This window comes from Mobula birostris, chromosome 17, assembly GCF_030028105.1.
Source record: "Mobula birostris isolate sMobBir1 chromosome 17, sMobBir1.hap1, whole genome shotgun sequence".
Lineage (NCBI taxonomy): Eukaryota > Metazoa > Chordata > Chondrichthyes > Myliobatiformes > Myliobatidae > Mobula > Mobula birostris.
The window spans coordinates 34,813,619-34,825,742 of NC_092386.1; the positions used below are offsets into that span (position 1 = coordinate 34,813,619).

Here is a 12,124-nt window from a genome sequence, read left to right on the forward strand (position 1 = left end):
ATGGCACTGAAGTCTGTATCTGCCTTTCCCTAAGAATTGCTTATATGTAAATTCAAACGAGTGTCGATGGTTCCTGGTCATTAAAATGAACATTGTTGATTTACTATTTTCCATTCCAGAAATGCTGACACCATTTATGGAATGTTTACTAAAATTAATTAACTCAACAAATCTGTGACTGTCTTACTTGCCAACTGAATCATGACAGAAATTCTTAAATCTTCTTTTTTAAATGCCATTTTTCTATTGATGCAGAAGAAGAGGATGATGAGAGACAGCCCGAGAAGAAGGGAAAGCAACAGGATAACAGAAACCTGCACAAAGTGTCTGAGGATGAAGAAGATAGTTCAGAAGAAGCTACCAAACCTAAACCAAGGAATAATAGGAGACTCCCAGTTCAGAACAGAAGTAAACAGAAACACAGGAATAGAGACTATGAAAGTGAAGAAGACAATGATGAAGAAGAAGAAGAAGAAAAGGAAAGAAAGAATGGGGCAGCTAAGAATTCAAGGATAAAAGCAAGAAACAAAAAGAATAATAGGACAGAGGAAAGTGATGATGACAATGAACTAGAAGGAAGAAGTACGAAAACTAAAAGGAACCCAGCCCGCAATAATAACAGCAACAGTGCGAACAAGAAGCAGAAAGATGAAGATAATAAGAAGGCAAAACAAAGAAATAAAAATGGTGAGAAGAAGGGTGAAAAGAGCCATGGAAGAAAGAAAGGCAAAGACTCCAGGTACCTGGCATTTGTTTACTGCATGTGGATGTTGCCCATATATTGCAATAGATATGACAATTCTCTTATGAAGAAAATCTTGATTGTAAGGAGTAGAGATGATTAGGGGTCTGCTATTTTCTAACTTATGCTACCATGCAAACTTTGTCTCTATATATTTAGGGTCATAGAGTCATAGAAAACTACAATACAGAAACAGCCCCTTTCCACACTGAACCATTTTTAAACTGCCTAGTCCTATTGACTGCACCTTTACAAAGCAAAATCTATGTTCTGAACTATCCCATTTCACAAAGCATGAAATATGAACCAGAAATATAATTGAAAGAAAATTAACCATAGTATATCTTATGCATGAATAAGGAAACAGAGCTGAAGAAAACCAGTTGACCTATTTTGTGTTTTGACATATGGTTATGGAAAGTAATCAATTAATAAAATCTAATATTCCATCATAAGAAACTACAAGAAGTCAAATCCCCAATTTACTTTCTTCTCTTCTACAACCTAAAACACTCCCAAAGACATTTATGTTTTTGCAGTAAGAAAACAAAAAGGGAATCTGGATAATTTACACGCATTGCTTAATCAATAAAAGAGTACACATTTGAAGAGTATTTCATAAAAGTAGTAAAAATTGGCAATATGTCAGAGACTGGTGTTTTGGATGTGGTCTTCCTACTAGCACTGACTAAGAAACATGTCCTTAAGCATTTTAATTTCATTTTGAAATGCTGAAAAAGTTATTGTGAGTTCCAATCATTATCTACTCTAACTCCTAATATGGAACAATATACTTTTTTAATTAATTTACTAATGTGGTGTAGTGTAAGTGGCAGCAATCAATGAGCTGTACAAGGTAAGCATGCTATTTAAATAGCCAAATCTTAAGGGTGCTCAGTATTGGAAGGAAAGATAGTTTCAAAGATTCAAATATTCAAGATTCAAAGTATGTTTATTATCAAAGTATGAATACAGAATACAACTGAGATTTGTCCTCCTGCAGGCAGACATGAAACAAAGAAACACCATGGAACTCATTTAAGAGAACATCAAACACCCAACACAAGAAAAATGAACAAATTGCGCAAATGGCAAAATGCAAGCGAGCGACACGTAGAATATCAATCATCAAGCCAGCAGTCTAGTAGTGTTCACTTTAGTTCAGTTCAGCACTGCACCGCTAGCCGACTGCGGTTGCACACACAGCCATTCTTCACCGAAATGCCCCAGTCCATATCGATCACCCAATCAAACCGCTCAAAAACAGCAAAAAAAGAGAGTAACCAGAATCCAAGAATACATACACCATGAACCTCAGTCCCCCAAAACGAGTCCCCAGCCTCGCTGATCAATCTTTGCAGCATGGAACCCAGGGCTGCTGCACTTTCCTCTGAGAGCAGCTAGCAAGAGGGAGAGGGAGACCAGCCAAACGCAGGGGAACGGAGCTGAACACCCGCTGATCTTCTACTCTCATCCTCGTTAAGTTCAATCTTGTTTGATGCCTCAATCAGAGAGAGGAAATAGAGTCGTCCATGCCTCATCTCCAGGCTTCCAGGAAGCCTCTATGCTGCACACTTCACTCCAAACTCACTGAATTCCCTGTGTAGTAAAGTGCCAGATCACTCAATTAGCCCAAAAACACACTATCAAAACATAACTCATAGCTTCCAATTGCATGCAGCTTAGTAGTAGAATCATATCTCAAAGAAATAAACTAAATGTCGTGAACTGTCTGCAGGATGTCGCCATTGTCCGCTGACACCATTTTCATCAACCTTCCCCACAATGCCAGGACATCTCAAAATGTGGTTGAACAAGCAAGGTGTCTACATCATTCAATGGCAATTTCCTTTCTCCATGATGTCATTGACATCTCAGTGCTTGTCACATTGTCTGAGGAATGAAATTGGTCAAAGTCCACTTTCCAGTCTTTAAATGCTGCTCTATCAACTTTCATTTCCTCCTCAGATTTATGTAGTTATAATGAAATTTAAAAATGTTTGGCTACAGCAGTCAATAATGTTGGCATTTCTCACTTTCAAAATGAGCAAAGCAATTTTTTGCATAGCTGGTAATCTTTTGGAGAATTCTGTATACGTCGATTTTTATACTACACTGTTGTATTCTGAGTCACGGCTACATGAAGGGAATAGAGCAGTATAATAATTTCTCTCTATTTTCGTAGAAATTCTTCACAATTTTATTTGTTGTCGGGCTAAACGTTGAAATTGAGTGACACCTGTAAAGGCATTGTAAATGGTGGCGTGCTCTGGCACCACAAGGATTTTATTCAAGGCATAAGTTTTTGCACGTTTTGGAATAGGCCTCACCTATCCCAAATCCTTTCATTTCTATGTTCTGTCAGTATGGGGGTTGGGGCCGGGTAGCAGGTCACTGAGACTGGATGTGACTAATCAGAGGATCAGTAATGGGGGTGATTAGTCTAAAGATCAGTAGGGGCGATTGGGATGTGGGTTGAAATTTGGATAAGGGTAACAACCTGTGAGGGCTGGGGTGGCGCAGTCTTGATGGAGAGTGTCGGTGATGGGTAGGAACTTTAATCATGGAAGGCCATACCTGAGTTGGATTCTCAGTGTCAGACTCCATGGCTTTGGAATTGCTTAAGGAGGTCTGCTTCCTGGACTGTTAGCTGTAGGCCACCCATACGTAGTCCAAGATCAGGAATGTAGAATCCAGGCACATGCAGCATGCCTCTGGATACTGGTACGCTGGTTCTTCCATGTGCTAAAGCAGAGGAAGCATTGAAAACCTCGAGAAAAGATAGATCTTGTGGAGCTTTCAGGGTTTGCTTTTGCAATTGATTTTTCTTCGTCATTGTTGAATCATGTAGAGCATAAAGAAATGGAACTATGTAATTCAGTCTTTAAATTATATTTTGTGGTGAAATTGTGCTGTCCTGCCTGATGTTAGAGGACTGGTTGATTTTCTGTTGTAGCCATAGACTATGCAAATATGAAATGTTGGCTGGAATTTGAGGGGTAATAACATTCACCAGGTAGCACCGCCAGAGTTTACACGTGTACATAAATGTTACCCTCAAGATTCACTACTATGAAGGAGGCTTGATGTGAGAGTCCTCATAGTTCACTATTTCTCCACTTCACAAACTCATTAAAAATTCTATGCCAGTTCAAAGGAGATACAGGAGTATTCTCTGCCTAATTTGAATGGGAGCTAACTTCTGTCAGACTGCTTTAGATAAGTACTTAATTTAAAAATACTATTAAATTTTAAAAACTGAAAATACTAATGATTTTTTAATTTAGGGATTTCAATGTGTTTGGTGTTTGTTTTGTCTGGAACTTTCAAAAGTATTAATCAAAAATTATCATTCTTATTCTTTTTCTTAAACAAAAATTCTTATACCAAAGCCGGAAAGCACATACCACCAGGCTCAAGGACAGCTTCTACTCTATTGCAATAAGACTATTAAGAGCTTCACTAGTAGAATAAGATGGGCTTTTGACCTCACAATCTACTTCATTATAATCATGCATCTTATCATTTGCTAGTAGTATATTTTTTTCTGTAGCTGGTCTACTTTATTTTGCTTTCTGTTATTGTTTTACCATGTTCTACCTCAATGCACTGTGTAACAATTTGATCTACTGTATACGAACAGAATGCAAGAGAAGCTTTTCATTGTATCTTGGTACATGTGACAATATTAAACTAATTTTAATTCCCATTCCAATTATTTGAGTTTTTAGTTGCTTTTAAAATGTTGTTATATGTGTATTTATGTTTTCCAGAAGCTTTCAGAATATTTGTAAACGATTACAATTTGGGCTAAGTCTGGATGTAAGAATCAGCTGAATGTATTTTTTTCTCTCATTTTGACAGCAGAAAAAGAATTGGATACTCTTCATGATGGTCCTTCTGGTGTAGAATCCTTATCACATAGGGTCTTACCATAGAGAATCCTCTCAAATGTCTCTGCAAGCTTTTTACTCAGATCAGTGCACATTTCTTTTTGAATGCTAATTAAACTTGAAGCATTATTATTCAGACAGTAATGTATACAAAGCTTATGTTCATTCTCTTCAGCTTATACACCTATTCATTCAAGGCGGTCAACATATTTGGTTCCTTTCAATCCATCCAGCAATTCTTAATGCTCAAGTAACAAAATAGAAATTCCCCAGAGTGACCTCCAGGGCCTGAGCTGTTTACATCCCTGACAATTTTACTTCTGTTTTGTTGCAGCTCATCATCAGATTCATCGGACAGTGAAGATTCTCTGTCAGAGGGAGAGCTTACTAAGGTTTTGGAAGAAGTGGAAGAGAAAAAGAAACTCATAGCAACTATACGGAACAAAGCCTGGCGCATGAAAAGAAAGCTTACAATGTTGAAGTAATGGATTTGCAGCTTATGCATAATAATTAAATATTATAAATGCTGTAATTAGGTTGATGTTTTACAGAATTTGTTAGCCAACAATTTATATTGTGTTTATTAGTCAGGGTCATTCCAACAGATTTCAAGGACTGAAAAATCTCACCCTTTTGGACATATAAAATGACCTCTCAGTGGTACAACTTAACTAATCAGTTTTAATTTGTGTTTATCAGAGAATCTCAAGCATTTATCGAGAAATATGAAGGCGCCCTGGGGAAGGGGAAAGGTAGAAAGTTTTATGCCTACAAAGTGTTGATGATGAAGGTTAGTATCTGACTTCCTTCTTACAGTATCTCTTCATATTGTTGTAATAAAATTTAGGCATTGATAACAACCGGTAACATACCTGATAGCTATGCTCTGCACCTATGGGCTGAGAGAGGTTGCAATAGCTGCTGCTATCTCCTAAAGGAGTTTAAATCTTCACATTTCTCCTCATAAGAATGGTCCATGCTTCTGTCAACAAAATGGTAGAATGAAATCAGTATTTTGTGGTTCAAAGTAGAAACGTTGTATAGTTGTCTCAATCCTTAAAGGTGTCAGGAACATTTCCCAGCCACCAAACTCATAGTACCTCACGACTCAAGGAAAACCTTTCAAGGTTAGTAGGCTAGAAGAAAGGAAACAATGGTATGAAATAGTAGCAGTTACGACGAAGGAAATTGTTGGAGGCTTTTGTATATTTTGTTGCAGAGAGTAAAATCTCTTTGAGTATGCAGACTAGAAATAATAATCTCGGTGCTAAATTGCAACTTAATTAACTGAGGGTGTAATTTCTGTATCACCGAAGTGCAAAACGGATTCCCTCACCATAAAGCTCTACTGGAGTGCATGACATTCTTTGACATATATGTATGACAGAATTTTGTAACAGCTCTCAATCAAAACAATTATTGGCACAGTGAACATCTCCCCATTTAGTAAGCATTTTCAGTTACTATTCCAGTTCTAATTCTGTATTTTTCTTCATTCTGAGAATGGAGCCTCAAGATCCTTTGCCTGAGGCACCATTAGCTAAATGCACTTATAATAAACATATAAATTTTTTTTGCTGGATGAAGGGAGGAAGACTGAAGTGACCATGTCCTTAATCAAGTTATTCAGGGCATTGTTACGATATATGACTCTTCAGGGATATTTCAAGCTTTGAAGTTCATATTTATATGATTTTTAACATTTCAGAAATGGATCAAATTTAAAAGGGACTTCGAAAATTTTAAGACTTCGTGCATACCGTGGGAGATGAAAATAAAAGAAATTGAGAGTAAGCTCATTTAGTTAAATAAATATATTGTAGTGGAACATCGTGTTTCAATAATTGGTTGTACTGAACTTGACCAGAACTGCCTTTCATGTTTGTTCCTGTACAATCTCTGGCTCAACACTAATGATTTGTGGCTCTGTTGATCCACTGTAGTTGGAAGCCCTGCTACGACAACTATTCCCTAAAGTGTAGGTCGTGACTAGGCCTTGGTTGGTGACTAGGCCTCGGTTGGTGACTAGGCCTCGGGTGGTGACTAGGCCTCGGGTGGTGACTAGGCCTCGGTTGGTGACTAGGCCTCAGGTGGTGGATGTCAAGGCCCTTTTACAGTGTGCCTTTATGGCTCATTTTGCTTTCCCAAATGTCTTAACTATTCAAAGTTCATAGTAAATTTATTATCAAAGTACATATATGATACCAAATACAACCCTGAGATTCATTTTCTTGTGGGCATACTTAATAAATCCAATAACCATAATAGAATCAATGAAAGACCGCACCAACTTGGGAATTCAATCAGTGTGCAAAAGACAATAAACTGTGCAAATACAAAAAGAAAGAAAAAAAGTAGTAATAATAATATAAATAAATAAACAAACAAACAAACAAACAATATCCAGAACATGAGATAAAAAGTCCTAGATAAAAAGTCTATAGGTTGTGGTAGCAGTTCAGTAATGTTCTTGATATTCAGAGACCTTGCAATGCAGTTGAAGTCAACTTAAATTATCAGATAAATAAAATATATTTAGAAACTTGGATAACACAATTTAAGACCATAATACCATAGGACATACTCTAGAAGAAGAATTGGACTATTCAGTCCATCAAGTTTGCTCTGCTAGTCACTCATGGCTGATTTATTTTCCCTTACAGCTCCATTCTCCTGCCTTCTTTTTGTAATGCTTGATGCCATTACTAATCAAGACCTATTAACCTCTGCTTCAAATATACCCGATGTCTTCACAGCCTCCAGAACCAGTTGTAGCAATGGATTTCACTGATTCACCACCATCTGGCTAAAATAACTCCTTCACATCTCTGTTCTACAGGACATCAGCTATCCAAAGGTTATGTCCCCTAGTCCTAGAATCTCCCCCCGTTTGGAACCACATCCAACCTATCCAGGAATTTCAATATCTGATAGGTTTCAATGAGATTCTCTCTCTTTCTTCTAAATTCCAGTGAGTAGATGCCCAGAGCCACCAACAAAGGCTCTTCATATGTTAACCATTTCATTCTCATAAACATCCCCTGGACTCCCTCCAATGCCAGCACATCCTTCTTAGACATGGGGGCCAAAACGGCTCACAACACTTCAACCAATTTTCTTAACTAAAATTAGTTTAAATTATTTTTGTTAAGAGTTGGATTTAGCTGGTAGAACACTGTTTCACAGCTGTAGTAAACTGGAATCAGTCCTGATATTGGGTGCTGCCTTTGTGGAGTTTGCACATTTTCCCTGTGACTGCAAGAACACTTTGATTCCCTTTTCACATCCCAAAGACATGCAGATTGATAATTGCCCCAAGGGTGTATCATGGAATCATAGAATCACGATGCACAGAAATGGGACCTTTCAAGCCACCTTGTTTATTGCAACATAGCACTGTCCGCATTAATGCTATATACACCTATAATAGCTGCAGTCTTCCTATCCAAGGACCTTTTAAATACTGTAATTGTATCTGTTTCTACCACCTCTTCTGTCAGCTCATGCACATAATGTAAATATTATCCTCTCTGTGAAAAAAACCTACTCCTTAGATCTCCTGATGGGTCTGCATTCTAATTTGCCTCATCACTAACATCTACACACCCTTCAATTCCACAGCAACACACACGCATCCCTTGTGCAAGATTCTGTTCTCATAGTCCAAGTCAGTCCCATGAGAAGGAGCAGGCCATTGTGTGATTAACAACACTGCCCATCTCCAGTTAGAGCAACTGGACAGCAGAGAGATTTCAGCGACTCTGGGATGTATATATACAAGATACCAATGATTCAAGTGATTCCTTTTAATGTTTAAACATCCGAAGCATAAACCATTTCTTTCTCTGTGCAAATCCTGCTTGTCTTACTGAATTTCTGCAGTGGTTTGTTTTCTTCTCTCAGTTGAACTATTTATCATGGTTCTATTTCTACCAATAAAAGGTTGATGTTTCAAATAAACGTTAGGAGATGACGACTATGTATGAATATAAGATTATGGAAAATTATCTTTTTATTTATATATCTGCAACATTTTTAGTGGTTTTGTTGAGAAAAGTTTAGAAAATGGTGCATGAAAAGTCTATTTAGGTCAGATGTGTATTAAACACACTGAGTTTTTATTGCTATTTTTTCTGTAATGATGCCTGTTTTTTACTAACATCTACAAAGCACTGATTTTTATTTTCATCATTACATTATATTCACTCGGATCTGCAGCCTCGTCATTGTATCTTGAGGTGACATTGAGAAACTGCTTTGATATTGATGAGGGAAATCTTATTGTACATTGTGACCATCTGAAGCAAACTAATGAAAACTGAATCTAAATGTCCGAGCCATGACTGAGCACCTGCCGTGTGCATTGTCACACACTACAGTTATGACTTGGACTTAGGATCTAGGATGGAGTGACCAAATTGGGTGAAAAACATTCTGGTCAAGGGATATTTTAACTGCTGGTGTAATTAACATTTCTTACCACTGATATGATCACTGGGAGAGTCAGACTGTGTCACTGTCACTCTTGAACTCTGAACTCACTATTCAGTAGATCTCAGATGACCTTCAGTGACCTCTTCTAAAACTATTTCTTTGACCATGTCTTTGCTTTCTTCTCTAGTTCATTTCTCTTGCTGTGCCTATTGACTCCCCTTGATTTAATTGTGAAGTAACATGAAACATATTATTATGTTAAAACTATTGTATACGTGGAAAAATAATATGTTTTTGGAAAGTAAGTCAAAATGTCACAGGACTCATAAAATCTTTTCCTTTGTCATAGGTCATTTTGGTTCTTCTGTAGCTTCATACTTTATTTTCTTACGTTGGCTCTATGGGATCAACTTGGTTCTATTTGGTTTAACATTTGGACTGGTTGTCATTCCAGAGGTGGGTTTTGGGTTTTCAACTATACTTCTCCTTAAGTTTATAAAATTGTATGGAATAAAAATAAATTAATCTTTTATACATGAGAAAGTCTGCAGATACTGGAAATCCAAAGACTGGAGGAACTCAGCAGGTCAGGCAGTATCTATGGAAATGAACAAACTGTTGATGTTTCAGGCCAACACCCTTCTTCAGGACTGGAAACGAAGATAACAAAATATGTAGGTGGGGGGATGGGAAGGAGGCTAGGCTAGCTAGAAGTTGATAGGTGAAGCCAGGTTGGTTGGAAAGGTAAAGGGCTGGAGAGGAAGCTATCTGATAGAAGAGGAGAGTGTACCATAGAGGAAGGGGAAGAAGGAGGGGCACTGGGGCGAGGTGATAACGTAAGAGTTGATTAGATTGCACTTGGAGTATTGTGTATGGTTCTGGCTGCCACACTCCACAAGAGACAAGGTTGTACTGGAGATGTGCAACTATATCTCCTGGAGAGGAGATTCACCAGGATGTTGCCTGGATTAGACGACTTTAGGTATAGAGGGAGATTAAATAAGATGAGTTTGTTTTCCCTGAACCAAAGGAGGCTGAGAAACAGCCAGATAGAAGTTTATGACAGACATACAGTAGTTAGGGTAGACAGTCAATCTTTTTCAGGTGGTGGGGTTAATAAAAACAAGACAGCATAATCTGAAGGTGAGAGGAAGGTGCTTCAATGGAGATGTGAAGGAAAAATTTTTACACAACGTGTGATTGATATCTGAAACTAGTTGCCTAATGAGGTGGTGGAATCAGATACAATATAGACAGACAGGGACATAATGCAAGCAAATGGGATTGCCTAGTAGGGCAAAATGGCATGAATGGGTGGGCTAACAGGCCTGCTTCTGTACTGCACAATTCTATATATCTATGACTGACAGTGGAAACAATAGGCATGAGTTAATCATTTACCATTGGACCCAGTGTCTGAGTTTCAAGGCCATCCAATTTACTCCCTATAGACGTTACGGAAAGTTCATGTGAAAGAGTACTAGTGAAGACAAAACTGTGTGCAGTGAAGGGATGAACTGTTTAAAAAAAAAGAGTACCAGAAAGAGAAAAAGGAATTTTTCATGAATAATGCAGATGATTAATTGAATAACAGAATGGTCTAACATAGTAACAGGGCCCTCAGTCCCCATTTCTATGCTAACTATCATGCCTAACTATACTAATCCCACTTGCCACGCGCTGCAGCCTGTAAGGACTCTGTACCTTCTTTCTGTGACCATGTGGGTTTCCTCCAGGTGCTCCGGTTTCCTCCCACAGTCCAAAGACGTAATGGTTGGTAGGTTAATTGGTCATTGTAAGTTGTCCTGTGATAAGGTTAGGAATAAATTGGAGGATTGCTGGGGAGCATGACTCAAAGGGCCGCCAGCCTATTCCATGGTGTATCTCAATAATTAAATAAAATTAACTTCATGTTCCCCTCTGTCTTGCTCATTCAAAGTTCAGTCCTAGGATAACTTCTATTGATCATGTTTTTGCTTTTTTGCCAAGAGATAATGATCCCAAATTAAAAACTATAGCTGAAAATCAAAGAAAGCAAAAAACAAAAAATGAGAACAGTTCTGTTTTACTTCAGGTGTTGATGGGCCTACCATATGGCAGCATTCCTCGGAAGACCGTTCCAAGGGCAGAACAGCCAACTGCTATGGATTTTTCAGTACTTTGGGAGTTTGGGGTGAGTGGCACACTCTACTTCCAAAATCTGGTTCCATTAAATGTCAGAAGTTATTCATTATGCAGATATTACTATGTGACATCTTTAGTACAACTGATCCAAGAATGAATTTCTAGGCAGATATGCCTTAAGACTTTCATCAGCCGTCCATTATCAGTCCATGACAGGAGATACAGATGTTGCTTGGACAGGGTCTTTGTGCTCTAAATCTAAGCTGCCTCTGATTGTTTTTTAGTGTGTACCCTACATCTTAGTTTTGAATCTTTTGTTAACAATTAAGATATATGCAACCAATGGATTCATGTACTGTATATCCAAAACATTATAGATTTTCATATATTTTGACAAAATCTTGTGAAGTATGTCATGTCTGGTTAACTTACATCATATCCAAATGAGTGCTATGACTTTACTTTGATGTGCTCATATATAATTAAATAAATTTTAAACCAATAACGTCAGATTAATACTTAAATATTTTATATACTAATACCATAGAACCATAGAACCATAGAAAGTACAGCACAAAAACAGGCCTTTTGGCCCTTCTTGGCTGTGCCAAACCATTTTCTGCCTAGTCCCACTGACCTGCACACGGACCATATCCCTCCATACACCTCCCATCCATGTATCTGTCCAATTTATTCTTAAATGTTAATAAAGAACCTGCATTTACCACTTCATCTGGCAGCTCATTCCACACTCCCACCACTCTCTGTGTGAAGAAGCCCGCCCTAATGTTCCCTTTAAACTTTTCCCCCTTCACCCTTAACCCATGTCCTCTGGTTTTTTTCTCCCCTTGCCTCAGTGGAAAAAGCCTGCTTGCATTCATTCTATCTATACCCATCATAATTTTATATACTTCTATCAAATCTCCCCTGA

General features: G+C 37.9%; 1 protein-coding gene across 1 annotated transcript in view; it reads left to right on the forward strand.

The window, feature by feature from the left end:
- Positions 1-5,045: 5,045 nt before the first annotated feature.
- The window catches only part of LOC140211603 (transmembrane channel-like protein 2-A), a 42,424-nt gene continuing 35,345 nt past the window's right edge, over positions 5,046-12,124 (forward strand). The window contains exons 1-5 of the mRNA XM_072281501.1: positions 5,046-5,116; positions 5,335-5,425; positions 6,344-6,425; positions 9,419-9,525; positions 11,144-11,242. Coding sequence (XP_072137602.1) covers positions 5,091-5,116; positions 5,335-5,425; positions 6,344-6,425; positions 9,419-9,525; positions 11,144-11,242 — 405 coding nt within the window. The 5' untranslated portion in view covers positions 5,046-5,090. The remainder of the gene's footprint in view (positions 5,117-5,334; positions 5,426-6,343; positions 6,426-9,418; positions 9,526-11,143; positions 11,243-12,124) is intronic.